Source organism: Ilyonectria robusta, assembly GCF_021365365.1.
Source record: "Ilyonectria robusta strain PMI_751 chromosome Unknown BGZ61scaffold_3, whole genome shotgun sequence".
Taxonomy (NCBI): Eukaryota; Fungi; Ascomycota; class Sordariomycetes; order Hypocreales; family Nectriaceae; genus Ilyonectria; species Ilyonectria robusta.
The window spans coordinates 1,777,116-1,803,008 of NW_025764437.1; the positions used below are offsets into that span (position 1 = coordinate 1,777,116).

The following is a 25,893-nucleotide window of genomic DNA, read 5'->3' on the forward strand; positions in this document are numbered from 1 at the left end:
AACCGTTGAAAACCTTCCGAAACGCCTCTATGGTACGATGTGAGCGGCATAAGTAGCCACCTATGCGGTCCTCTACTCATCCAGACTTAGCTTTATGATTGACGTTTCTTTTCCACGGATAGACGACTAACCCCCGTTATGCGCTCAGCGGAGAAATCCTCAACAATCGATTTGCGTCTTGTGGAGGCTCCATCGGGCTGAGCGCTGTTTTCAAGCTTGGGGACAGGTTCCTCATTTTCACCATAGTCGCCCGCTTCTTGGTGTTGCTGTGCATCCGCTTCTTCGAGGTCTTGCTTCATTGATGCGATCATCCGCTCCTCATCGACGCTGCCGCTCAGCACACTCTCCGCCTCGACGAACTCGTCTATAGATGCGCGAGACATGTAGCTGTCGGCAAGGGCATCGTCAACCTCATCATCCTGTTCCTCCTCTTCATCATCGTACACGCTGGCCGGGCCGTCTTCGATATCATCGTCCTCGTCCTCGCCTTCATCCTCACCGTCATCCTCATCACTCTCACTTGCGGAGAAGTCGTCCATGGCGAGAGGGTCGTCTCTCCAGTACTTGAAGTCGGTATACTCCTCACCACCACCCGTAACCAACGTGCTGACCGGAGGAAAATAATGATCCACAACCTCGTTAATGTTGACGTAGCTCATCTTGAGCTTGTTAAGACTCAGGAGGTCGAGGGATACTTCAGAATTGGTGTTGATGGTGAAGATGCGATTTCTGGGTACGTCCACAGTTCGGTACGAGATCTGGTCTGTAAATCGGTTGCCAAACCCAGCATAGAAGCAGGTCCGATCCGGCCCGTACAGGTTGCGGATGTCTCGAAGAGTAGCCATCTTGAAAACCTGTGGCTTGCGCAGGTAGACCTCACGTCTCAAAGCCGCCATGGTTCGGTCGGGAGAGAGAATTGTCGGGCCAGGGGGCATCTTGCAACCCTCCTGAACGATGTTGGCGAGGTACGCTCTGGTGTTATCTGACTGGCCAACGGATCGACTTGTCAGATACATGATGTTGTAGCCATTGGCTATGATATCGCAGTAGAGCTTGGCGATACCTGAATGGGTCCAGTCACGCCCGATCATGTTCAGAACATGACCCAAGGCATCTGATTTTGTGATGGTGCCGTCAATGTCAGAGATGACTACGGGAGTTTCATGTTTCCAGAGGAACATTTTTGCCGAGCAGGTAGCTCGGTTAACGGTGAAGCTCATATTGTTCTCTCCCGGTTGAAGTTCCAGATCCTTTAGCTGCTGACTAGTCAGCCGGAGGGTTTTGGCGTAGTTCCTGTTAGGATCTCCTGCATGGCCCGAAGAGCCGGGAGGAGTCCGGGGAGGTGTTTGCATGTCCATAGGACCAGCATCCGACTCGGTTCGACGATGCGAAGCTAGAAGAGGCATCGTGGTGATGTCGCTGCCGTCGCTCTGGTAGCCAGGATCTGAAGCAGCATCGGCCGCCACGGTATGTCGGTGGGACTGCAGAGACGACTCGATTGTCTTGTTCATGGCGTCTTGCTTGGCCCTCTCGCTGCTGTAGATCCACAGGTTGCCCTGCTCATCGAAGCCAAATAGAGCTCCAATGTCGTAGTTGCCATCGAGCTCTTCGGAGAGGATCTTTCGGGCAAGAATCTCTGCTCGAAGGATGTCCTCATCGTTGTTCTTGAAATTCGACATATCCAACATGAGATCTCCGTTCTCAGTCACCTCGCTCGGAATGTTGGCAGCGGACAGCTCTCGGGAGAGAGCTATGGCACGCTCAATTGCCTCCGTTGTGGCAAGAGGTGGAGGACTGTGGGACCTCTCGGAAGCATCTGGGCTCTCACCGGCGGCAGAGCCCTCGCCTTCACGGGTCTGCGCTCGGGCGGATTGTCGTAGAATGTCATCGCTGTGTGGTCGTTGGATGGTCGAGGTCCAGTCGCCGGAAGAGGGTCGGGAGCTCACTTGGCCGGGAGAGCGGGAGACGGGAGTGATCATGCCTGGGCCGAATGTCAGCTTGGGGTCCGTAGATTTCAAAGATTCCATGGAGGGAAGTAGGTATACCATTCTCATCGCGTTGGGTGTATAGGATCGCAGGCGGCGGACGACGAGGCTTCAAGCCGTCTCCATCAAGGTCGAGGAGCTCAGGTTCCTGCAAGCCTGGCGGGGATTGCTCGGGATTGAGAGGCGGACTGCTCGCCGGGCTGGAGGCGGGGGATACCAGAGGAGAAGTCTGGAGCGACTGTGGGATGTTGTCTGTGGTTTCGAAAACGAAGAAGGCCTCGCCACCTTCGCCGAGTTTCATGGAATAGGGCTGCTTGGAGCCATTGACGTGGAACTCGACCTTTTTGTCCGAGGGTCGTAGGAGCGAGAACTTGCCGAAGCGGACGTGGAAAGGAGAGCAGGAGAGGGAGCCATCGTCCTGCTCGACGACAATGACATCGATGGCGCCGCTAAGGGTGGCCGGGTTGATGGAGTTCCATGCTGTCGAGACGGAATCGCTCAGGTTGCGCACGTATTGCATCTTTGCGCAGCGGCGAGTTGGCGAATGCTGCGGAGGAGGAGGCGGAGGAGGAGGAGAATGAAGGGTGGGAGGTGGTTGGAGGAAGGACGATGACGATGCTTCGACGGAAGAACGGCCGGTGCGACGGAAAGCTTAAAGCCTTAAAGCGAGACGGGACGTTGACGTCAAGACAACGGCAGCGACCAGAACAGCGACAACGACAAAGCCAACGACAAGCAACTCTAACGCAACAAAGATAACGAGAGGAAGTGCGGCCGGGAAGAAAATGACAGCCGACGCAGAAGGCTGGGGCAAGCGGGCTGCAGCAGTTGAGAATGGGGAAGCCAGTGGGCGAGTAGAGTGAGCGCGAGAGGACGGCGGATTGTTGGGGAACGACACGACGTTTGGGGAGGCGAGTTCGGCGCAAGGCAACCTGGAACGGCAGGCCACAAACAGCTGACGAACAGGCAGGAGAAGACAGACAGGGCAACGATCCTAATTACAGTACAAGAGCGGTACAGCACGAGGGAAGCACGGCGCGCGTTTCGTTTCCCCTCTTTGCTGTTGCCGCCGGAAAATCGACAGAATGGGAGCGGCCAGTCGCTGGGCAGGATGAAGCAACGAGTACAGGACTGACGGTGTACGGTGTAAGAGAGTGAGCGACTGTCCGGGGGGGCTTCCGACTAGGGCCTCTATATGGAGCCTCTGCATAATGCTACGTACTGTAGGACGCAGTGGTTTGGTGGGCGGTGGGCAGTGGAAACTCGGCTGGCTGGGGCAGCAGTGGGCTGGGTACAGCAGGTTGGGAGGGGGACGTGCCGCCTACTGGCCCAACATTGAGACAAAACGAGAGGCTTTTGACATGGATCATTTCGGAACCGCATGACACTGACAAGTGGACAACCCAGACAATCAAGTCAACCTGGACAACATCTCTTCTCCGCAGCTCTGGATGACCAGGGTCCTATTGGAAGCTGGTCCCTTTCAGTCATGGTTTGTTCCATCGTGACAAAACCTCTGCGTCACGAGGAACCCCACGTCGTCTGTGAAGTTCAACAGACTGAGTCCACCAAGAAAGAAAGATAACCCTCCATGTCAACCCTTTCCGATCTGACGGTCTCCACCAATCCTCTATTAACCATGCGTCTAAATAACACTCGACATGTTGAGAAGAAAAAATATTTCAAGTGGCGGTCTCCCACGTGTGTGATGACAGATGCGCCGACTCGACCCCGAGGTGAGAGAGTGCATGGGTAAACTAGCCGCGGCTCATGGTGTGCATCATGTGCTTTCTACCATCATCCTTCGACAAGGCCGAGCGATCACTTTTGACAATTACTCCGTAGTTAGTGCAAGATTCGCGTTTCTCTCTCTCTACGGAACCTAGCTTAGCCCTGAAAACCCAGTCAGCTGCGGAAGCCTTGATGTCATGGCCTTGGCCCTGTCGGGCAATAGTCTACTACGCAAGCAGTAGGTACTCTCTGCTTTAAATGCCGGCTTCCGGCTTTGAATCCGATATTTACATCTTGACACCAAAAGTGAGGCGGCAAAATGCCCTTGTCTAGGATCGTATTCGTGTATTCCAACCATTGGTTCTTCTCTGTCATCTGTGGTTGTGGTTGCGCTTGCTCATGAGGCCCTGAATCAGCCAATGCCCACCCCCATGCGACCCAAGTTACCCACGCTCTTAGGCATCCGGGAATGACAGAGGGGCGGCTGCGATGGTGTTATGCCATTGATGTCTCACATGTTTGGCATCCAATCCCATCATTCCCATGTTTTGGCATTGGGCGCTGACTCGGTCTGTCACCGATAGAGATGAGACCCGCGACGAATCCCAAGTCGGGCAATCCAAGCGCATGATGTCCGGTGGAAGCCGGAAGCGAGACGCGGGCACTAACGTGAGGCGATCCCCGGCTCTGGCTGAGCTGGACATGGGCGAGATCTTGGATGCTCCCTGGCAGTTGACGAGTGGCGGGATATTTCTCCGGCATGCAGCTAGATTTCCGCTGTGGTGACGATATCTGGTAGAGACAGACAGCCTTGCCTGGACCATCGATCAAGCCCACATAGCCTGGATGGACATTTCCACGCCTCTTCTATTCCCTCTTCCACGGCCCATTCCGCATTTTCCAGACTTTCCTACCCACGTAACCGGCCTACGTATGACGGAGAGATCCTCTCCACACCCCACTTTTGTTAATGTTTTCAGGATCGCACCAAGGCCGCTGGTCTCAATCCTTTTGTCTGGTATCCCTGGTGTTTGTGGTCGTGTTCCACGGTAGCGAACCGCCCCAAACCACTGAGCGGCACTTTCGGCCAAGCCCGATCCCCAAGTTAGGCGCGGTGGATGCCGGAAGAGGCTCTATTACCGGCGCTGAAAATATCAAGAGGCGTGGCGGCGAAAACCCAAACACTCGGTATAGTGAATCAATTTCCAGGAACCCATCCTGCAAATGCAGCGTTATAGTTCTAGAGTCTCCGGCGCCATGGGTCGGCCTCGTCACGAAGACGTCGTCTTACGTTGTAGCCACTCTAAAGCGGCGAGACTCTGAAAGGCGGGAGCCCTCATCACTGGCTATGCTTGCTCATGCGTACCGCGCAAGGTCGCCGCAAACATCATCACCACTGACGTCTCCCGCTCCCGTGCTGCTTGGCGTGCGCCTCACGCCATTGCAAACGCCATTGTAAATGCACTTCCACATGCAAGCCATCAAGTTACTTTTGCCCTGCCCCGGCTTTCCACGTTGCTTGTACATCCGGCAGCAGGTAATCGGAATTTAGCTCGCACTCCACGAAATGACTTGCCAGCGCACTCAATGCGCGCACGTCCTGGTCAACCTCTTCACTGGTTGTCAAAGCGCAGCGTGATGCGATCAGCGCTGAAGAACGAATAGGAACGTATGTCTCGCCCCAGAACCACTGTCGCACAGTGCACACAACACGGCGACAGCGTTCCATTCCCCAGCATCCGGCGCCGCGCCACTGCAGCCCAGCGCATCCAGACCGGCATCACAGCGCCTCACACAGTGCTGGCCGTCCACCCTTCCACTGAAACCTGCCCTCGTTCCCCCGATCACCCGCCAATCGACTCCCGAGATTTACTGGGGAAAGAGCACGTCCGGCCTGAAGCTCGTACTCCACGCCTTTTTTCTGCCCTCTGCCGCCAGACTCCCATCCCACACGACACGACGCCTGGGTCCGTCCTGAAGCATTTTCTACCAGGCCGGGATCGCGCTGAGAACATGTCATGGGAGTTGCCCGTCTTGACCTCTCTCATCCTCAGCGTCCTCGGGTTCTGGTGGGTCTATAACCCGCACTCGAGCTACCAGAAGGCCCTCGTCTACGCTGTCGTCTGCGGCCTCACTGTGCTCCTCGACCCTCGCCGATTGCTGCTGCACATGTCCGCGTCCCCCATTGGCCTGGACACTTTGCTCGACCTCCGTCCCCATGTCCTGCTCATCCATAACTTCAAAATGGTCTTGACGCTCGGCGCCGTTGTCTGGTGAGTTGCCCATTGCTACCCCTCTCATACGACTTGATTCCGCCTCTGCCGAATGTTGATTCCCCTCCCTTCGTTCCTCGCCCGCTGACCGCGCTTTTTTTAGGCTGCTGCACCGCTCATGGCAGACGTTATGGAAACCCGTCCCCGACCTCATCAATATCCTCGGGGTTGATGTCCCTGAATCCCCCGACGTATCGCTTGCTGGCATTCGAGCCGATGCTGCCACTCTCAGCTGGTCCCCCCCTCCCAGCAATCGTCCTGTGCAAAAATACTCTATACAAGTCAATGGTGTTCATGGTTAGTTGCCTAAATCGCGATTTTTGCAAGCCCGAGGAGCCCGGAATATCCGAGTGCAACGCTGACAATGCTCATCACAGTGGGTGACTCGCCGGGTAATGAAGTTGCGATTACAGTTACTGGCTTGAAACCGGACCACTTCTACAACATAAGGGTGGTTGCCGTGGGTCTAAACAACTTCCAGGCAGGCAGTCCAGTCCTCCGCTTGCGGACTTTCGGAAAGGATGGAAAACCTCAACTCGGGAACTCGAGACTGCCGACCAGTTTCGCTAAAAACGATCACCCTCGCACCAAGCCCGACGATGACAACGATGACACCGATTTGAATAGACCTTCCGTTCCAACTGTCGAGGCGGCGCCGGTCCTCGATGGCAATGCCGCGCCAACATCCGATATCACGAGTGCCGCCACTGGTCAACGCCGAAACACGATAAATCGACGACAACACTCGCCCTCAGTGGCTAGCACGGAACATCCTCAGATTAAGCCTCCTGCCACCGATGGCCCCGAAATGTCTTTAGAAGAGTTGAACAATAAATTTGAAGGCATTCGAAAGGAGATTGACGACACTCTATCACAATGTGGGAAGGACGAGGCCGAGTTTCAGCAACAAGAAGAGGAGTTGAAGAGAGAGAAAGATCGCAAGAGACTGGGCCTTAAGGAGAAGGAAGAGCAGACGACGCAACTCAAAGCCTCGGTTCGCAGTACTATGGAACAGATGCGTGGCAGCGAGAAAGAACGTGCTAAGAAGGAGCAACAGCTGAAGGACAAGGAGACTAGGAAATCCAAGGTCCGAGACAGCATTGCCAAACTTGAAAACGACATTGAACGGATGAAAAAGGATCGGGCTGGATTCGAGACGCAGAAAACCGAGTTGGAGCAAAAACGCGATTGCGACGTTGATAAGCTTGATGAGATTAACCAAGACCTCCAAGAAAAGTGTGCTGAGCTTGAGGCGGAGCTTAAGGAGAAGGGAAAACAGCTCCAGGATCTCAAAGCCGCGCGCGAGCAACTCCCAGGCGGAGATGACGAACAGTGGAAGGAACACGATACACAGGTCCGCCGAGACTGGGAGGCTAGGAGGAAGGAACTACATAACCAATTGGTTGCAGAAACGAAAAAGGGGCATCATTTCGACCAGCATATTAGGGTACTCGGCGAACAACTGAGCATCCAGCATCAATCTGGTCTTGCCTTTTACAACCAAGCAGATGCTTCCCTCGAGTTCGAGCCCTCAACCCAAGTCAACAAGCGACATAGTGGGAACAGTAACTCCCTCAATCTCTCACCTCCGCCGACTCAACTCATCATCCCAGACAGCCACTTCTTGGCGTCCTCAGGTCTCACTCGCTCCGGGTTTGCACCTGGGCCCTTCATGGATTTGGCTGCTGATGGTCCCGATGATCATCAGACTGAAGCCGAAATGAGAGCCGCTGGCGGTCCGTTGAGTCCAACTGCACATTCCCTGCTTCCGTCTGGTATCTTTGATGATACGTTTGAGGTACCCGACCCAGGGGTACACCACAGCTCGTTTTTGCCTGAAGCCATCACTGCTGGAGACGATGAGCACATGTCGCCAGCCTCATCCAGCCATTCCCTCAGTCTTTTCTCAAGCCCTCAGGGCTCCTCACATAACCTGCCGTTCCCACAGTATACTGATGGTGAGATGCACACGCTCAATCTCAGCACGTCGCCAGCCGCAACCACATTGGCAGGTCATCGACTCACTAGTCTTTTGTCTACTTTCCAGCGCAATCGAGCACCTAAGATCCCTGACGAGAGTGGAATACCAATTGGTACACTCAAAGCAGGGCAGAGTCAGTCGTTTCCCCGCGGCACGGATGAACATGAGCCGTTTGGTAATAAACGCCGGCTCAGTTTTTCTTGGATGAATCGTCACTCAACGCATGAAGGAACTCGAACAAGCGCTATGTCATCGAGGCCCTTTTCCGCACGCCGATTGAACCCCTTCACAAGCTCTGCTGGTGCCCTTCTCCCTGAGAGAGATGCGGAACATTCTCGACCTGCATCGATTTCATCGACTGATCTCCCACGGCCATCGACCGATAGTGGCTCAATTTGGGGAGCCCCTGGAGAGATCTCCATGCTCTCGCAGAATCGCCTCTGGTCCCCTCCAAACGAAGGACGATGGCAATCACGAAATCCGTCTCGTCGTCCATCGATTCATGGATCCCCTTCAGCATTGGAAACGACACTTGCATCTGCCGAAGACGAGATTTTGGATGAGGACGACTTGCTCGACCCTCAAACTTCGCCTAGCCAGGTTGGTGTCATCGGTTCCCGTCCTCCCAGCCACAGAGCCTCGATGAGTCAACGTCTAAACCCTGCTGCGCCAACCTTTATGGCCCACATTTTCGGTAAGGACAGGGAGAAGGACCCCAACTCTGAGAAAGAGAAGGGCAAGGGCAAGGAGAAGGAGCGACATCGAGACAAGTCCAAGGAGAGGAGAAAAGTTAAGGAGCTGTCTGCTCCTTCCATCGAGTTCCACAGCACTCTTGACGATTCCCCCTCAGACTCCCGGATATCTAGAGATGGACATTCCGTGCATACTCTGGTATCAGTATCAGAGTCCCATGAGTCTCTGAACCTTGACACGACAGCCTCCAACTCGACCACGGATATGACTCCCTCAAGCTACAAGGACCCCGAGAATGTTGTTAAGAAACTGTTCCGTAAGGGGAGCTCCAGCAAGTTCAGCTTGTCCTCCAGGTTGGGCAAGGACTCGGGACTCTTTAAGAAGGGACCAGGCAGTGCAACCTACTCCGAGAAGAACCTATCTGCAGAGCATCGCTCCAGCATCGGCGACTTGGACGATCTGGGTGAGGATGTCTCCCAAATGGGTCGCAGCTTCGACAGCATGACAAGCAGCCCTTCGCTAGGCGCGACAAGTTCTCGGAGCAAGGAGACCAAGGAGGGCCGAATGGGCACCTGGCGATTCTCGATGAAGAAGAAGGGCAAGGATGCACCGGCCAAAGAAAAGGAGAGCTTGGACATCGACAGGGCAGCGGAAGGGGAATAGATGGGAATGGCCGAGAAGAGGCATGTAGCGAAGCGTGATAGCATATGGTGGCAACTGGTTAAGTCAGCGAATACAACACATTTGTATCAACCGTTTGTCCCGTGTCTGTGTTGTCCACTCCTGAAGTGGTATCTCTTCTCATTTGGAACGCAAAATGTAATTTTCATATCATGCTTATGATATTTGTACAAGTGAGCTAACAACCTAGTAGGTAGGTATGTTTCTCTTTACAAGTCAACTACGCTCACTAGATGCTCAGGGGAGTCCTCTCAGCCCTCCCCGTACTAGTTGGCACCTAGGGAGAAGGGCCCACTTTTAAGGCATCATGACAGTTGACACGTGCTGGAGGGTGACGAGCTTCAAGCTTCAAGTTCGAGCATCAAAGTCAAAGCCAACGACTCCTCCGATTGAAGCTCCAGAGACTGCAATTTCGCAGGGCATCGTCTCAAGATGAATGGGAGCTTGGCTGAGACGTCCGCCCTGGACGCAGGTTAGTCCCCATCATCTGTTGTTGCTCCCCTTGACACGGCTCATGTCCAACACTCGCCCGCAGTCGACTATGACCCTATCGACCACCTCAACCTCCTCTTCTCGCACCCGTCCGCCGTCTCGTCCATCAGCCGGGTGTCCAAGACCCTCCAGAGTCACCAGAATGCTCTCTCGACCGACATCTCCGCCCTCGAGACCGCCCAGGCGTACGGGCCCGACTCCAGCCTCGAGCGTATGCAGTCAGCGCAGGTTGAGCTCGCCCAGCTCTTCCGCAAGATCGAGACGGTGCGGTCGCGCGCCATCGAGACCGAACAGAACATCACGTCGATGACGGCCGACATCAAGAGACTCGATGGGACCAAGAAGAACCTCACGCTCAGCATGACGGCCCTCAAGCGGCTGCAGATGCTGACCACGGCGTACGAGCAGCTCAGGGGTTTGGCCAAGACGCGGCAGTACCGGGAGTGCGCGGGGCTTCTGCAGGCCGTGTTGCAGCTTATGAAGCATTTCAACAGCTACCGAAGCATCGAGCAGATTGCCACCCTGAGCCGCGGCGTCTCTGAGCTGCAGCGCGAGCTTCTAGAGCAGGTCTGCGAGGACTTTGAGATGGCCTTTGCCAAGGGCGAGGTCGGCGCTCGTAGGGGCACGCTTGTGGAGGCATGCCTCGTCATGGATGCTCTAGGCGACTCGGCCAAGGCGCGGCTCATGACGTGGTACGTCAACACCGAGCTCCGTGAGTATCGACAGGTGTTCCGGGGCAACGACGAGGCAGGCAGCCTGGACAATATCGGCAGGCGGTATGCGTGGTTCAAGCGGATGATGAAGACGCATGACGACGAGCACGCCATGATCTTCCCACAGCATTGGAGAGCCAATGAGACACTGGCGGCGGCGTTCTGCGACGGGACGAGGGATGACTTCAAGGGCATCTTGGAGCGGAGCATGCGGCGGACGGACGGCAACAAGATCGACGTCAACCTGCTTTTGAGTTGCCTGCAAGAGACGCTTGACTTTGAGCAAAGCCTTGAGAAGCGGTTCGCGACGTCTTCACGGGCGAGCATTGACACGCTCAGCTCGGTGGAGGAGAAGACGCACAGTTTCCATGGACTCATCTCGGTTGCGTTCGAGCCATACCTGAGCCTTTGGGTTGATTCACAAGACAAGCAGCTCGCGACGATGATACCCAAGTATCGCAACCAGCCACACATCCCCCCCGACGAGGAATTCTCACCACAGGCGGTCATCACGTCTGCGATTGAGCTCTTCCACTTCTACAAACTTACTCTTTCGCAATGCGCAAAGCTGTCTACCAGCGAACGCCTGCTAGACCTGTCAAAGACGCTGGCTAAGTACCTGGACGAGTACGCGCAGCAGGTGTTGCTACACACGCTGCAGAGCGGTGGAGCACAGGGTCCTACGATTCAAGACGTGGTGCTGGTCCTCAACACGGCGGATTTCTGGCACACCAACACGAACCAGCTAGAAGAGAGTATCAAGAAGCGCATCGACAGCGAGCTCGTGCCCAAGGTTGACCTGTCGTCGCAGTCGGATGCGTTCCTGGGCGTGGCGAGCGCTTCGGTGCTGGCGCTCGTGCGAACAGTGGAGGTGGAGTGCGAAGGTGTGTGGCGGGAGATGAGGAACACAAACTGGAGCACAATGGAGAGCGTTGTAGACCAGAGCTCGTATGTGGGCGAGCTTGTGAAGCATGTGGACACCAAAGCAGGGGAGGTGCTGTCCGTCATAACGAAGCAGCAGTATGCTCGTGCGTTCTGCGACAACCTCGTGGAGCACCTTGCGACAGGCTACATTAACAGCATCGTGCAGTGCCGACCAATATCTGAGGTCGGGGCGGAACAGGTACGTTTTTACAGTGCGCTGGTGTGTTGGTAGAACGACGTGGGCAGCTAACGACGTGGTTATAGATGCTTCTGGACAAATATGTCCTTACCAAGGCGTTTGAGAAGCTGCTGATGCACCACGCGTCCATGTCATCGCAGGACGCGCCGCCATCGAGCTTCGTGAGACGGGTTCAGCAGTGTATGAACCGGCTAGACCCGTTGCTGAAGACGTTACAAGTGCGGCCGTCGCCTCCTGAGGGCCTTGTGCAGGCGTACCTGATACACATCGCGGACCGGTCCGACACCAACTTCAAGAAGATGCTGGAGCTGAAGGGCGTACGCAAGATGGACCAGGCGCACCTGATTGAGCTGTTTGGCATTCACCGCGACGGCACGCCCAACGACAAGCTCGTTGCCATCTCGCCGCTCCTGGGGCCGCTCATGACGTCGTCAGGGCTGGGCGTCGGCGGCGGCAGCGGCAACGCCATGATGATGAACTCGTCGGCGGCGGCGCTGTCCTTGACGGGATCGTCGGGCGGCCCGCGGTTCGAGGCCGGGTCCCTCGGCGAGAAGCTGCTGAGCGCAGCGCGGGACATTTCGCAGAGCAGCGTCGCGGGGGCGGGGCCGAGCGGCATAGAGAAGGCCACGATCAACGAGAACCTGCGCAACTTTGGCAAGTTCTTCAAGCGGGATATTGGGTCGCTGGGGGCGAGGTTTGGGAAGAGGGATGGGAGCGTGGGAGCGGACGAGGGACGGTGACGAATTTGGGGGTGTTTATTAGATGTGATGAATGATAGACCAAGGACAGAGAGAGAGCTACAGACCTGCAGACTTGCTAGCTAAAAGTTACAGAGCCACACATGTGCGCATATCTTTTTCAGTCTGGGTCTGTAGACAGGGTCAACTCAGCGCAAAGACCTTTGTCTGCTGATTTGACCATGTCATGTAGCCAAGAAAACTAAAAAAGAGGTCGTCATGAAGCCCAAATGGTGGATCCTGTTTAAGTTACTGCTCTGTACGTACCTACGCATGACCCTGCTGGATCGCAAGGCGTGATTAGTCAGGAAACCCATGACAGCTGCCGAAAGGGGGCAACGGGGCCGAGTTCCAAATCCAACTTCTGACTCCGCCCGGAAGCCGGAAGTTGGAGATGCCATGCCTCACGATTCTTGCGAGTCTTTCTACTACGTACCTACCTAGGCAGTATGCCATCATCGAGCATTGAGTCCACTTCACTTGATTCCAAACGCTACAGAAAATTCTCCACTTGTCGCAATCCACACCCGCTACCGCAATCGCACCGTCGCCCACACCGGCACATCCACGCCCACTCCCGTGCGCCCACCTCGGCAGCCGCAGCACGCCAGCTTATAAATCGCCAGCCCAATCACCACCGCAGCGCATAACTCCGGTCGCCTGTCGTCGGTCTCCGCTGGCTGCTCGCTCTCCTCCACCGGCCGGAGCCAGTGCAGCACGTAGCTTGGAAACAGGAACCGGGAGGCGCGACTCGAGAGGCAGGGTCCAAGCCGAAATCGCTCCCTCTCGCTCGGTGGAGCCACTGCCTGGGCCGTAATCAATCGCCCGTTTTCGCACTGTGGCTTTCTGTGCTGTGGCATTCCGTCTTTGTCAGGTCCCGGCGGCGCTATAATCCAGCCACTACCGAATAAAGCACTGCTGCACACAGGGACTGCGCACGCTATTACACCCACCCTCTCTCTCTCCGATAATACCCCGCCGTCGCCGTTGAGGGTCCGTACCAGATCCATCTCCGTCCATCCAATTCCGTCGTGTCGTGCGTGTCGTTTCGTGAGGCGCGGGCTTTTGACGTCGATTAAGCTAAGGCAGGTCTAAAACGTGCTTGACCTGAACTGAGGTGGTTCCCAGATCGGCCTTTTTTTTTTTTAATACATATATATTTCCCCCCCCATCCACACCTCCTCCCTCGCACCCCCGAAAAGCCGCCAAACTGTTCTCCTCAACTTTCCGACGGACCCTTCGCTCGAGCGCTGGGCTATCCATTGCTGCTGCCGCCACTACCTTTCAGAAAACCACCAGACCATCCGCTGAGATCGGCGTCAGGAAAATGCACAGCAAGGTTGTCAGTACGTGACCGTTGCCCCTCTACTCCCCTTCTTCCACCCCTCCATCCGCTCTCCTCCACTCGGGAGTCCATCACGATATAAAATCACAGAAACTGACATGGAACAGTCGTTGGCTCTGGGCCCGCTGCCCACACTGCCGCCATCTACTTGGCTCGCGCCGAGCTGAAGCGTACGCCCCAATCTCCAGTCTCGCGACCGCCAACCCACTGACCGCGTCCACAGCTGTCCTCTATGAGGGTTTCATGGCCAACGGCATCGCGGCCGGCGGTCAATTGACCACCACCACCGATGTCGAGAACTTCCCCGGCTTCCCCGCCGGCATCATGGGCGGCGAGCTGATGGTGAGTCCTTGCTGTCCCTGCCCAACTCCGACACCAACGGCCGTCTAACCCATCCCGCTCCCGTCCAGGAAAACATGAAGAAGCAATCTGAGCGCTTCGGCACCGAAATCATCACCGACACTGTCGCCTCCGTCGACTTCTCCAACCGCCCCTTCAAGTACACGACCGAGTTCAGCCCCGACGAGACCCACACCGCCGATGCCATCATCATCGCCACCGGCGCCTCCGCCCGGCGCCTGCACCTCCCCGGCGAGGACAAGTACTGGTCCAACGGTGTCTCCGCCTGCGCCGTGTGCGACGGTGCCGTGCCCATCTTCCGCAACAAGCACCTCTTCGTCGTCGGCGGCGGTGACTCGGCCGCCGAGGAGGCCACCTTCCTCACCAAGTACGCCAGCCACGTCACCGTCCTCGTCCGCCGCGACGTCCTCCGCGCCAGCAACATCATGGCCACCCGCCTGCTGAAGCACCCCAAGGTCACCGTCCGCTTCCACTCGGCCGCCGCCGAGATCAAGGGCGGTGAGGACGGCCTCATGAGCCACCTCGTCGTCAAGGACCTCAAGACCGGCGCCTTGGAGACCGTTGAGGCCAGTGGTCTCTTCTACGCCATCGGCCACGACCCCGCCACTACCCTCGTCAAGGGCCAGCTCACCATGGACGAGGATGGCTACATCCAGACGGTCCCCGGCACCACCACCACCAACGTCGAGGGTGTCTTTGCTGCCGGTGATGTCCAGGACAAGCGTTACCGACAGGCCATTACCAGTGCTGGTGAGTTTCCCCCCTTTGCCAGGTCTCTATGCTATAGAAAGACAGTGAGCTAACTTGTGTTTTTTTTTTCTTCCTCCTCTAGGTACCGGATGTATGGCTGCCCTCGAGGCCGAAAAGTTCATTGCTGATCAGGAATGAGTCGACCGCATACATTTTTCACCCCTAGAATCTACGATAGATATATTTAGACATGACATAGATGACCAGGACACCAATTCAAACAAGAGCAGCGACAAGTCGAAGCTGTAAATTTCCGTTATGAAACATAAACCATCGCTCAATTATTCATTTTCATCTATCATTTCTGTGCTTTTGTCCCGCTTTGTTTGCTCCATGTCCAACCATTTTACTAAACCTGTCCCGTCGCAGTTGATTTCCGTCCCAACGGTGATGCCGCCCGTTCCAAGAAATTGGGTTTCCAATATTTCCATTTCAATTCCAAACCCTTACTCCAACAGCTTCGGAACTATCCAATTCTAATTTCAGATCGCTTCATGTGTTCGTTTTAGGGTTCCATTGGGTGGGTGCAAAACGGTTGATGGCAGCTTCGGAGGGCCAGTAGAGAAACCGCCACATATCGGAATCTTGGTGGGCAGTTCCTGGGGCTCTGGGGAAGCCGGCTGGTCAATGCTCAAGATCTTGAACTTTTGTCTGTCCTCTAAACTTCTCACCACCATTGGGGGCTGGAGGTTATCCTACTCCCGCTCCAGCACAGCAGGCGCGGTGATTTTCTTGCCCTTGAAGTTCTCGAGGCCTTCGCCACCCTGTATTTAGTTAGTATGAAGCTCAATCTCGCCATTGTACGCGGTCAACTTACGTAGCTGATGAGAGGAGACACCTCAGCACCCTCGGCGGCCTTCTCGCCAACCATAACAGCGCCAGCAGCCTCCAGCCAGCGCTTGCCCTGGGTCATAATGTCCAGCTTGCTCGTATCGGGGTCGTCCTCGCCAGTGCCACGAGCGTTCTTAAGAGGCGAAAACTCATCCTCACGCTTGACCTCGAAGCAAGCAAACTTGTCGATGGACAGCATGGGGAAAACGTCAAAGACGAACTGCTCGAGCTTAATGCCGTTGGGCTTCTCAGGCTTAACAGTCTCGCCAGTCTCGAGGTCGGCGAAGGGGATCTTCTTGCGGGCGACGTGGTGAGGCAGCTTGTGAGCCCACAGGGGGATGGAGTCGAGGAAGTTGAAGGAGTAGTAGTGGTTGACAATGTTGGCAGCACGGAACCGAAGAACGTCAGGCTGCTTAGGGTCGGCCTCCTCAGCAGTGGTCTGGTCAATCTCGGAGTACTCGACGACATCGGGCTTGCCGTTCTTGGAGAGAATCAGACCAACCGACTCAGTGGCGTTACGCTTGCGGACAACCTTGGTAGCGATGTCGACGTTGAGGGAAGCAGAGAAGCCAATGAAGATGGGGTCAGCGACCTTAACGAGGCAGTTATCGACGCAATAGGCGTGGATGTGCTGGATTCCGCGCTTGCGCATATCCTCAAGGACACCCGAGACGACAAGGGCCTGGTAGAGACCGCCGTTGCCATCGGGGGCAACCGCAACCTTGCCCTTGTTCTCGAGCAAGATCTTGCCATCGTTGGAAATGCAAGGCAAAACACCCTGCTCGAAGATCTGGACATTCTCCTTGTGCAGGCCAAAGAAGTTGTTCTCCTCGAAGAACTTCTCGGTGGGGCCGCGAGTAGGGCCGCTGGTCATGACATACCAGGGGACAACGGCAGCGGAGCCAGGGGTCTTCTTAGAGGCAAGTTCCTGGACCTTGCGGATTCGCTCGGCCTGGACCTGGAAGAGGGACTTCTTGGAGGGAAGACCGATATCGTAGCAGCCCTTGGGAGCAGAGCTGCCGAGTCGAGTGCCCTGGCCACCGGCCATCAGAATGACAGCAACCTGCTGCTTGGAGATGAGGTCGAGACCCGACTCATACCACTTCTCGATGTCCTCGGTGTTGGAGTCGAGGACACTGGCGGTGGCGGATTCGGGGAGGGGCTCGAGAGCGTCGGGGGTATCAGAAGCCTTGGGAGGGTTCAAGGCGAGCTTCGTGATTTCGTTGATACGGACGGGGTCGAAGCCCGAGAGCTGCTGGTAAAGAGCGCCGCGCTCGGCAGTGGGAAGAGAGTCGTAGAAGGTGAAGACCTGGTCTTGGCCGGCCTGGGTGTACTTCTCCTTGAGCTGAGCAAGGGACTCGGCCGAGGGCTCGATGGCTGCCATGATGACGGTGTTGGGGTATGTAGTATTTGGCGAGGTTACGGTGAGCAACGTTGAGGGAGGAAAGCAAACAATTGGCGGGGTTGTCTTTGAGAGCAACCAAGAAAAGCCAATTGGGGAGGGATGGAGGGTATAGAAGCTTCACGAGCCAAGAAAGACGATGGGTATGATGAGTATGATGGATATGAGAGAAGAAGAAGAGAGAAAGAAGATTGGCGATGGCGGAGGCGGGGTGAATAAATACGAAGGGCCCCAGTTCTCTTCGTCAGGTCGTCAGGGACACGAGTGGGAGGCATGACGCCAAGCTGCACCTACCCTGACCGATCTTACTTTCAAGCGTACCTAGGTACCTTACGGAAGCAGCACGTAACACCTTACCTACCTGAAGCTCTTTCCCCGCCACGCCGCTGATGCCCCTCCCAATGCCCCGCCAACTGCGCGCCAATTGAGCGCCAACTGAGCGCCAACCTGCTCCCTGGACGGGACCACCAAAATGCTCGCCGACTGGGAAAACTGGCCTCTTGTCAAGCTAGCCCTGTACGGCCGCTGATGCGCCAGCGTCACACCCAAGCCCCAGGAAGGTGCGAGCCGTAAGCCTACTGAAGCCTCCTAGCGTCCCATGCCGTGACGCTGCCACATCCTATTCGCCTGATGTGGTGCTGGGGAGGTAAGCCCAACAGTGAACTGAGCAAACACCGACAAGTTCATCTGGGTACCAGTGGTCAATGCCCGAGGAATGGTGCCAGAAGATTCTGACGCAATCAAGTTTGTATGTTTCCGTGTTTGCGTGTTTGCGTGTTTGTGTATTTGATGTCTGTGTTCTTAGTGTCTGTGTCTTTCGTGTACTGTCGCAGAGATTCCCGTACTCCAGCTCGTCGTCTCAAACCCGAGCGATCAACCACTGCCGTTCAGGGGCCCATGTCCTCTGTCCCGCGAGCTGGCCCATTCACTGCGCCGCTAGCAAGGAGCAGCCAACCTTTGGCGGGTGATGCCTCGAGTACCGCCTACTAACGCCCTGGTAGGATATTAATTATGGGGCCACCATCCCCCTGTGGCTGTGACAGAGGCTGACAATTGCCTGGGGATCCCGAGCCGGACTCATCAAAGCATTACAGGTGGCTGAAAATAGCTGCTACTAGCTGACAACAGCTGAAGACATCGTGCATCCCCGGCCTTCCAGGATATTCCAGCTAGAGTCACCAGAAACGACGGCTCAGGCTCCGGGCAGGCAGAATTCTCGACATGGCGTTCTAGATTCCCAGTCGAGAAAAACAGGGCAACCATCGATGATTTAAATTGGTGACTTAAGCAGCAGTCATCAACCAGAGCCCGTACTGGAAACACTCGCCACCTTCATTCGCCGACTTGACTCTCACCTATTCCATCCACTCGTATACACCGTATTTCAGAGATGGCATCACACCATGAAGAGGAGGATGGCCGTGGGGACCAGGTTGATGAGGAAGCAGGCCAAGGGCAACCCCAATCCTCTCCCCAACCCGCAACTTTTAAGGGACGTCTGCAGCTCAGTGACTTCGCCTTCAAGTCGTCCAAGTCAGAGCTGGCCCCTGACTCTTCCGCATCAACCCCCACGCGCCGCAGGTCTCCGCGCTTTAATCTCACCTCATCTTCAGCAACACCAAACAAGAGGCCGCAAGAGGACGAGGATGAGAAGGATGAGAAGGATGAGAAAGATGAGACGGATGACAACAATGGGAGCAATGGCAACAATGGCAAAAAGACAAAAAAGAAGCGAGCCCGTACCGCTTCTGGCTACGCGCCGCCCTCCACTTACGCCCATCTCTCACTCCTCCCTGACGCCATTTCTCAGCATCTCCTTGTCCTCTTCATTGGCTTGAACCCGGGTGTCCAGACGGCCCGTACCGGACATGCGTATGCCCACCCTTCAAACCTATTCTGGAAGCTGCTCTTCTCCAGCGGCGTCACTCCACGGCTCTGCAGTCCGACCGAGGACCGCCAGATGCCCGAGCTCTATTCACTCGGTCTCACCAACATCGTTGCTCGTCCCAGCCGCAATGGTTCCGAGCTGAGCAAGCAAGAGATGGACGAGGGTGTCGAGATCCTTCAAGAAAAGGCCCGAAAATGGCGCCCAGAATCCATCTGCGTCGTTGGGAAAAGCATCTGGGAAAGTGTCTGGCGCGTCCGCCACGGGCGCCCCGTCGGCAAAGCCTTCAAGTACGGCTGGCAGGATACTACCGAGAACATGGGGGTCATCGACGGCGAGTGGGACGGTGCCAGGGTCTTTGTGGCAAGCAGTACGAGCGGGTTGGCAGCTACACTCTCGCCGGCTGAAAAGCAGCGTATCTGGGGCGAACTTGGGGCCTGGGTTAAGACGAGACGGACAGAGAGAGAAACTGGAGCCGAGAAGACTGCACCAGGACTGATATACCCAGCTGAATAAGAGGTCTATTTCAGGATAGCATTGGATACTATACGAGACTTGTCAGATTTACAGGAAGACCACGATAATTCACAAGGACGGGACGCCATAATTTTGAGAATTGCTGCCATACATTGATCTTATCAAATCTAAACCGAACTCTTTTTGGAGCCAGGCTTTTCCGTATTTCGGCTGAAAAATGGCATCCTCTCCCCAACTCCGTACGCCGGAAGTCCACCTCCAAGAACCCTTTCTCAGAGGCCTTACTTGCACCGCTTCTCGACCACGTTGGGTCCGTTCTCCTCGTACTCCTTGCGCGAGATCCACATCTGGTGGAATGTACCCAAGCTGGCGAGGATACTGCCGCCGATCCAGGCACCGAAGCGTCGCTCGCTCGTCAGGCCCGCGGAGTGAATCTTGATCTTGAGGCCAGGGTACATGGTCGTCAACTCGTTATTGAGGCGGTCGTTGAAGCCGTTGATCAAGCTGGTGCTGCCAGTGACGACAACGTTGGCAAGCAGGTTGCCGCGCAGATCCACATCCACAGCGTTGAGAGCAGAGCGGATCAGCTCAGGGATGGTCTGGGCCTTGGTGAGACGGTCCGGCTCGGGGAGGGAATATCCAGCAGTCTCATCCCACATGCCCTCGGTCACTCGGAACCGCTGTTCGCGCCACATCTGGTTGTAGCCGTCGGGCATCTCAAACACTCGGCCCGGCTGCGTCTTAACGTACTCCTCGTTTCCAGGAACACTGTATCGGCCAGGGCCGCGCCACACCTCGACGACGGACTCCTTGAACTCGGTCAGAACACGCTCCTCCTCGTAAGCGCGGAAGGAGTCGTTGATCTGGAAGGGGAAGTGGCGCAGGCGAACTTGGGGAGATGCCAGTGCGTCAACGGGCGTCTTGTTCTCGATCATGAATGTGGGTGTCAGATCGACCTTGGGCTCCGAAGAGTCCCACAGGCTCCGAATCTGAGACGACAGCCACAGGCCACCAACGGGAGACTTCTGGATGGATCGCTTAAGCACCATGCCATCGTGGATCGCCGTTACTGAGGTGTTGGCACCACCAACATCGATGACCAAGGAAGTAGCCTTGCCAGCTGCGAAAGCGGCCAACACAGGTGTGCGGCTAATCCAGAAGGCAGGGCATCCCCAGTTCTCCATGATGATCTCAATTGCCTTCTCTCGCGACTTGGGGGTGTTCCATGGTGCCTCCGTCATTAGAAGGGGACTCTCCTGGAGGGGCTTCTCAGCTGCCTCGGCCGCATCGTCCATGGCGACGTCTCCCTCGACATCTTGGTCCTGGTCCTTGGGGTCGTCGTTCAATCCGTTCTTAGAGGGTGGTGTCTGACGCTCAGGCTGCAGTCGCTTCACCAGCATGTTCTCCCAGATTCTAGACGCGACATCCCAGTCTTCCACCACGCTGTCTCGGTTCATGTAGTTGCGGACCTCGTAGTCGGAACGGGGGATCAAGCACTCGTCACCGAAGAGGTCGCGAGACGGCTCGCTGGTGATGTGGCCATAGAAAGAGGGGAGGATTGACTTGGGAACATCTTCGCCGGCGAAACCTGCTCGGGTGTTGCAGTAGCCGGGGTCGAGGACAAGCGCTGAGACCTCATCTACACGATCAAAACGTCAGTATGCATGCTCACGGGGAGCGGCGCGCAAGGGAGACGCGCAAGGGAGCTGACGAACCTCCTCCGTAGATGTCGGTAGGCTGCACCGACGAGGAAAGAGGCTGTTGGGCCATGGTGATTGTGTAGGACGAGTCGCAACGGGTTGGTGACGGAACCAATTGGGGGATCCAGCGCGGAGAGTCGCGGGTTTTGGTGGAGATGCGCCAGGTGTTGTCGCGTTGGAACAAATTTCAGCCTTGGCCTGGTGGTTGGTGAGCTCCGCGAGCTGGACGCCTCACTTAGTTGTACGGAAGCCTCATGCTAGTGGCGGGGCCCGTGGCTGGAGGGAAGTGGGTGGCTGGTGTGAGAGCCGGAAAAACCTCGGCGCTATTCAGCCGTCATAAAAAGTTCTCGTCGAAGCTCCAAAAAATTGCTTCTCTTCTCCCACACATGGAGCGAAAGTTCCATGCTGCTATTATGATTGTAAGTACAAGCCCTTCTCGTTCAATCCCCTCACACATTCTATCATGATGAATTGCATATCTCGCTTCAGAACCGCTGCGATTGACACAGCTTGCTGTGACTGATTACAACCTGCCAATCTCTGATGACATTTTTACCTCTCACCTTCTTTGCTTCACGTCTTGGGTCATGAACAAAGCTAACCCAATTGACAGGTGTAATGATGTCTGTACAGTATCTTCGCCTGGCCGGTCGGCCTTTAATACAATCTCTTCCTCCGAGAGCACCTGGACTCGTTCGACGTTCGCACATCGTATGCCGAGGTGGCTCCGTGACGAGGGGAGAATGGGGTGCGCAGGGTGTCGCATTCAGGAGGTCCCTCTCGACCTCTTCTGTCTGCCGATACAACTCGCAAGGGGCTCCTGAGGAGAGTTCCGAGGAGCTGTCGCCCTTTAAGAAGCAGCGTCGAACTATGTTGTGGGAGGAGCAGCAGAGCGAGGACCCGCTTTATCCTGAAAGCCATCCTCGCCTGGAGCACACTCGCCAGCGGTACTCTGTACCCGAGTTCATAGAGGCGTTCAATGCTGCTGAGCATAACGAGATGGAGAATGTCACCGTTTATGGTCGTGTTCGGTCGAAGCGCGCCGCCGGAAAGTACCTGGTTTTCCTCGACATTGTGAACGAATTCGAGCGTCTGCAGGTCATGGTCAACAAGGCAAAATGTATGGGGGACCAGGAAACGAGAAACCACAAATTCGCCTTGTTTAGGAGCTTGATAGAAGTGGGCGACCACATATGTAGGATCCCAATGTTTACCTCTATTCCCCAGATGCTTACAGTCTGGCAGCGATTACTGGCTTCCCAACTCGTACCAAGGCTGGCCAGCTCACTATTGCTGCCACGGCTCTTCCGGAGCTTCTCTCTCCAGCCATGGAGCAAATCCCTGAGAAGCTCACCGACCCCAAGACTCGCATGCAGGAACGCCACGTTGACATGCTGGTGAACCGTGAAGCCATTGACGTGCTGAGGCTGCGTTCTGAGATCACCAAGCACATGCGCGATCACTTCCACTCGAAGAAGTTCTTGGAGTTCCAAACCCCCATCCTGGCTGAAAATGCTGGCGGCGCCGTCGCTCGCCCCTTTGTCACTCAGGCCACTGAGTTCAAGGATCGCGATCTGGCTCTCCGCATCGCACCCGAGCTGTGGCTCAAGCGACTGGTCATTGGAGGCGTCGACAAAGTCTTTGAGATTGGCCCTGCGTTCCGCAATGAAGGCATTGATGGAACTCACAACCCAGAATTCACCATGTGCGAGTTCTACAGTGCCTACACCAACTTGGACGACCTGATTCGGGAGACTGAGGACCTCTTGTACAGCATGGCGGAGCATTCCCAAAAGCTCATCTCTACTCAACTCACCTCCCTACCGCCGATTGATCTTGAGAAATTCGCGCGGCCATACAAGCGTGTTGAGTTTGTCCCTGCCTTGGAGGAAGCTCTTGGGCTCCGCTTTCCGAAGCTCTCTACCGAGGGGGCTCTGGCTGAGCTCTTGGTTATCCTCAAGCTTGCCGGCATCAAGATTCCTGGCGAGGTTCCCAACTCACTGTCCAAGCTTCTCGACCGACTTGCGGCAATCTATCTGGAGCCAATGTCTTTCGAGCAACCTATCCTCATCATGAACCACCCTGCCTGTATGTCACCGCTGGCGAAGAGCTTCCTCTGCCCACGCACCTACCAGTTGGTATCAGCGCGCGCAGAGCTGTTCATTGGTGGCCGTGAGCTGGCCAACATGTACGAAGAGGAGAACGATCCTGAGGCTCAGAAGCAGAAGTTGCTTGACCACCGTAACCTCGTCAACAAGCCCGATGGTGCCATTGCCATTGAGGCGCCGGAGGTTGACCCCGCGGCTGTTGATGAAGGCATCCATCTTGTTGAGGATGACGAAGGAGAGAGCGCACCTCTTGATCAGAGCTTTGTCAAGGCCTTGGATTATGGCCTGCCGCCTACTGGTGGCTGGGGCTGCGGTGTTGAGAGGATGGTGATGCTCTTCTCGGGTGCAAACCGCATCAGTGACTGCCTGAGTTTCGGCACGCTAAGGAATGTTGTGGGATTGTCAACGACCGAGGAGGCCAAGAAGCCTAGCACTGCCGCTGAGGACAACGCGGCCGAGAAGGCCGAAGCCTCTACTTGAAAGGAGCGTGTGTGGCTTGGGAGCAAGTCTTTCGGCACGACGACGATGTATGATGGGATGACAAGGACTTGTATAATATTGTAGACGTGTCTATACCCTAGAAGGACCACTGTATTGATAGGCAAGGCTTCATTGATATTCCGAACATAACCTTCACACAAAATGGTACGAGTGGATTATCTTATTCGTCGTCTTTCCAATCATGAAAACTCCATTCATCTATGGCATATTGGTATTGAGGTATCAACAAATCATTTCTAAAGCGGGCTGCGTGCCGTGAAACGGCAAATGCAAGAATCATATATATACAACTTAAAAGAAAAACATAGCATTCCCATTCCCCGAAAGTCAGGTAATGGCGTTTAGGTGGACAGCTGGAACAAGCTGCTACCCGTAGAGCTATCAGCAAATCCAGAGATCCATCCCTGGACGGTCTCGGAGCTAAGCCCGGTGCTAAAGTCGAAGTCGGCGGGCAACTGCTTAATAGCGACACTGGCCGTCTTCTCGTCAAAGACAGTAGCGACCTTGATGTAGCTGTCGGTAGGGCGGTCGAAGTAGTCGGAGCTGCCAGCGCCGTTCTTCAGGTGGAATGTGCTCTTGCACTTGGTGTCGCCCGAGGCCAGCACCTCGTAGATGTCGGCCTCGCCACAGCCAGAGGTCCAGCAGCTGCAGTCGCTGTACTGGGCGGTACGGGGAATGCGGGCGTTGAGGGCCCAGAGGGCGGGCATGTCGCCGTTGAAGCCGCGGTCGCCGTCGAGGGGCATCTTGAAGTGGAAGAGGAAGACCTTGTTGGCACCAGCGAAGCCCTCTGCAGGGAGGAGCCGTTAGCAATGAGACGAGATGGAAGGGATTGCGAGTTCAGGGGGACGTACTGTAGGCAACATCCTTAGCACGAGAGTAGCCGCAGCTGCTATCATCGCATTGCTCGGCGGTAAAGATGGCAAACTCCTTGTTGGAGGGAATAAGGACATCCTCGAGGGTCGTAGCATTGGCAGAACCGCCGTCACCGTTGCCATTGAGGTAAGATAGAGAGTTTCCCCAGACGCTGCAAAGACAAGTCAGTAACCACGTCCGTTTGAAACATGTGTGTGCTGCCAGAACTCACGTATCAAAGACGCCAGATCCCTCGCCGCCGTAGTTTCCGAGGAAAACGATGTTCTCAGCAACGCCGTCCGCGGCGTTGTAGTAAGAAGTGCGCTCCCAGTCGCCACTGGCAACAGACTCGGTCTTGCTCTTGGAGCTAGACTTGGAGCTGCTCTTGGACTTGGTAGAAGCCTTCGCAGCCGCGGCCGCCTTGGTGGTGGTGGCAGCGACGGGTTCACTCACCGCAGCAACAGCGGGGGCCTCGTAGGCGGGCTCAGTGGCGACAGCGTCGACGGGAGCGACAGCAGTGGCCGGGCCGAAGTAGTTGTTCTCCCAAGAGACGACCTTGCCGTCAATAGTGGCAGTGATCCACTCGGCACGCTTCTTCTTGCGCTGCTCGTGGAAGTGCTCGTGGCCATGGCGACGGGCGTGGACGTGAGGAGAGGGAGCGATATCACGCTTCTTCTTCTTCTCCGAGGCAAGGTTGTAGACAGCAAACTCCTTGAAGTTGATGGGGCCACGGACGTGGAGGGAGAGCTAAGATGGCAAGTTTAGCAGGGCGTGCTGGATATTCTCAGTATTGAGCGACTTACATCCTCGTCGAGGGGTGCCAGAGGGCCGCTGTAAGGCGTGTCCTTGGTCTCACACTCGCCACTTGCACCCATGTTGGTGACTTCCTTATAGGAGCCGCTTCCGGAGAAGCCCTCGTAGAGGATCTGCTCAATGGCGCCGCAGAACCAGTTGCCGCCCTCCTCGGCGGCGGTACCGGTGCATTGCTGGGTCAAGGCCGAAGCCAGGCCGGTCGAGGCCAGCACGATAGCGGTTGTGTACTTCATGATTTCTTCGATACAAACACAAAAATTGCGGTTGCGGTTGATCCGTAAGACTGTTTCTTGATGTCTTTTTTGTGAGTGGGTGTCGTCTTAGTCGATGAGTGTCCGAAGTACTCTGGGTAACAGAAACGGAAATGAACGAGCGATCCAGTCGATCGTCAAAGAGTAAAGCAAACAAAGGAGTGGATAGAGTCGAAACTGGCGACAGATCTGTTTCGAACCTGGAGAGA

At 55.8% G+C, this 25,893-nt stretch overlaps 9 protein-coding genes across 9 annotated transcripts; 5 read left to right on the forward strand and 4 right to left on the reverse strand.

The window, feature by feature from the left end:
- Positions 1-92: 92 nt before the first annotated feature.
- BGZ61DRAFT_341808 (Lipin/Ned1/Smp2-domain-containing protein) lies at positions 93-2,505 on the reverse strand (the record flags this gene model as incomplete). Its single annotated transcript, XM_046239452.1, has 2 exons — positions 93-1,981; positions 2,046-2,505. 2 exons carry the CDS (start codon positions 2,503-2,505, stop codon positions 93-95), a joined length of 2,349 nt encoding a protein of 782 aa, XP_046109660.1.
- A 3,150-nt stretch (positions 2,506-5,655) lies between these two features.
- On the forward strand, positions 5,656-9,477 carry BGZ61DRAFT_382617 (uncharacterized protein). Its single transcript, XM_046242668.1, has 3 exons — positions 5,656-5,989; positions 6,093-6,286; positions 6,367-9,477. Exons 1-3 carry the CDS (start codon positions 5,730-5,732, stop codon positions 9,324-9,326), a joined length of 3,414 nt encoding a protein of 1,137 aa, XP_046109661.1. The 5' UTR covers positions 5,656-5,729; the 3' UTR covers positions 9,327-9,477.
- A 34-nt stretch (positions 9,478-9,511) lies between these two features.
- BGZ61DRAFT_131107 (Vps53-like protein) lies at positions 9,512-12,762 on the forward strand. The gene is made up of 3 exons (XM_046237153.1): positions 9,512-9,816; positions 9,880-11,672; positions 11,738-12,762. Exons 1-3 carry the CDS (start codon positions 9,777-9,779, stop codon positions 12,410-12,412), a joined length of 2,508 nt encoding a protein of 835 aa, XP_046109662.1. The 5' UTR covers positions 9,512-9,776; the 3' UTR covers positions 12,413-12,762.
- Positions 12,763-13,736: 974 nt separating this feature from the next.
- On the forward strand, positions 13,737-15,002 carry BGZ61DRAFT_490706 (uncharacterized protein; the record flags this gene model as incomplete). Its single annotated transcript, XM_046250357.1, has 5 exons — positions 13,737-13,755; positions 13,862-13,924; positions 13,978-14,096; positions 14,165-14,864; positions 14,947-15,002. The coding sequence occupies 5 exons, from the start codon at positions 13,737-13,739 to the stop codon at positions 15,000-15,002; spliced, it is 957 nt and encodes a 318-aa protein (XP_046109663.1).
- A 93-nt stretch (positions 15,003-15,095) lies between these two features.
- Positions 15,096-17,343, reverse strand: BGZ61DRAFT_382624 (nucleotide-diphospho-sugar transferase). Its single transcript, XM_046242669.1, has 2 exons — positions 15,682-17,343; positions 15,096-15,628 (listed from the first exon to the last, which is right to left on the reverse strand). Exons 1-2 carry the CDS (start codon positions 17,077-17,079, stop codon positions 15,560-15,562), a joined length of 1,467 nt encoding a protein of 488 aa, XP_046109664.1. The 5' UTR covers positions 17,080-17,343; the 3' UTR covers positions 15,096-15,559.
- Positions 17,344-18,562: 1,219 nt separating this feature from the next.
- BGZ61DRAFT_279611 (uracil-DNA glycosylase-like protein) lies at positions 18,563-19,465 on the forward strand (the record flags this gene model as incomplete). The annotated part of the gene is made up of 1 exon (XM_046238442.1): positions 18,563-19,465. A coding segment is annotated over one exon (903 nt), but the record flags the coding sequence as incomplete, so codon positions are not given.
- A 275-nt stretch (positions 19,466-19,740) lies between these two features.
- On the reverse strand, positions 19,741-21,229 carry BGZ61DRAFT_341798 (actin-related protein, ARP4 class; the record flags this gene model as incomplete). The annotated part of the gene is made up of 2 exons (XM_046239449.1): positions 19,741-21,098; positions 21,175-21,229. The coding sequence occupies 2 exons, from the start codon at positions 21,227-21,229 to the stop codon at positions 19,741-19,743; spliced, it is 1,413 nt and encodes a 470-aa protein (XP_046109666.1).
- A 314-nt stretch (positions 21,230-21,543) lies between these two features.
- On the forward strand, positions 21,544-23,954 carry BGZ61DRAFT_443295 (uncharacterized protein). The gene is made up of 3 exons (XM_046244856.1): positions 21,544-21,578; positions 21,773-22,354; positions 22,405-23,954. The coding sequence occupies exons 2-3, from the start codon at positions 21,778-21,780 to the stop codon at positions 23,745-23,747; spliced, it is 1,920 nt and encodes a 639-aa protein (XP_046109667.1). The 5' UTR covers positions 21,544-21,578; positions 21,773-21,777; the 3' UTR covers positions 23,748-23,954.
- On the reverse strand, positions 23,938-25,827 carry BGZ61DRAFT_131198 (putative TOS1-like glycosyl hydrolase-domain-containing protein). Its single transcript, XM_046237155.1, has 4 exons — positions 25,424-25,827; positions 24,853-25,367; positions 24,620-24,792; positions 23,938-24,555 (listed from the first exon to the last, which is right to left on the reverse strand). The coding sequence occupies exons 1-4, from the start codon at positions 25,664-25,666 to the stop codon at positions 24,110-24,112; spliced, it is 1,377 nt and encodes a 458-aa protein (XP_046109668.1). The 5' UTR covers positions 25,667-25,827; the 3' UTR covers positions 23,938-24,109.
- Between the last annotated feature and the right edge of the window lie 66 nt (positions 25,828-25,893).

What these genes read in the sequence shown, in the direction of transcription:
- BGZ61DRAFT_382617 (XM_046242668.1), top strand. Translation starts at nt 5,730, where the DNA reads ATGTCATGGGAGTTGCCCGTCTTGACCTCTCTCATCCTCAGCGTCCTC. An exon ending in ACGCTCGGCGCCGTTGTCTG is followed by an intron (nt 5,990 to 6,092) that starts GTGAGTTGCCCA and finishes CGCTTTTTTTAG; the next exon opens with GCTGCTGCACCGCTCATGGC. An exon ending in ACAAGTCAATGGTGTTCATG is followed by an intron (nt 6,287 to 6,366) that starts GTTAGTTGCCTA and finishes TGCTCATCACAG; the next exon opens with TGGGTGACTCGCCGGGTAAT.
- BGZ61DRAFT_131107 (XM_046237153.1), top strand. Translation starts at nt 9,777, where the DNA reads ATGAATGGGAGCTTGGCTGAGACGTCCGCCCTGGACGCAG. An exon ending in GACGTCCGCCCTGGACGCAG is followed by an intron (nt 9,817 to 9,879) that starts GTTAGTCCCCAT and finishes ACTCGCCCGCAG; the next exon opens with TCGACTATGACCCTATCGAC. An exon ending in CTGAGGTCGGGGCGGAACAG is followed by an intron (nt 11,673 to 11,737) that starts GTACGTTTTTAC and finishes ACGTGGTTATAG; the next exon opens with ATGCTTCTGGACAAATATGT.
- BGZ61DRAFT_382624 (XM_046242669.1), bottom strand. Translation starts at nt 17,079, where the DNA reads ATGGCAGCCATCGAGCCCTCGGCCGAGTCCCTTGCTCAGCTCAAGGAG. An exon ending in TGTCTCCTCTCATCAGCTAC is followed by an intron (nt 15,629 to 15,681) that starts GTAAGTTGACCG and finishes AACTAAATACAG; the next exon opens with GGTGGCGAAGGCCTCGAGAA.
- BGZ61DRAFT_443295 (XM_046244856.1), top strand. Translation starts at nt 21,778, where the DNA reads ATGATGTCTGTACAGTATCTTCGCCTGGCCGGTCGGCCTTTAATACAA. An exon ending in AGAAGTGGGCGACCACATAT is followed by an intron (nt 22,355 to 22,404) that starts GTAGGATCCCAA and finishes ACAGTCTGGCAG; the next exon opens with CGATTACTGGCTTCCCAACT.
- BGZ61DRAFT_131198 (XM_046237155.1), bottom strand. Translation starts at nt 25,666, where the DNA reads ATGAAGTACACAACCGCTATCGTGCTGGCCTCGACCGGCCTGGCTTCG. An exon ending in GGATCTGGCGTCTTTGATAC is followed by an intron (nt 24,793 to 24,852) that starts GTGAGTTCTGGC and finishes TTGTCTTTGCAG; the next exon opens with CGTCTGGGGAAACTCTCTAT. An exon ending in TGCTAAGGATGTTGCCTACA is followed by an intron (nt 24,556 to 24,619) that starts GTACGTCCCCCT and finishes TCCTCCCTGCAG; the next exon opens with AGGGCTTCGCTGGTGCCAAC.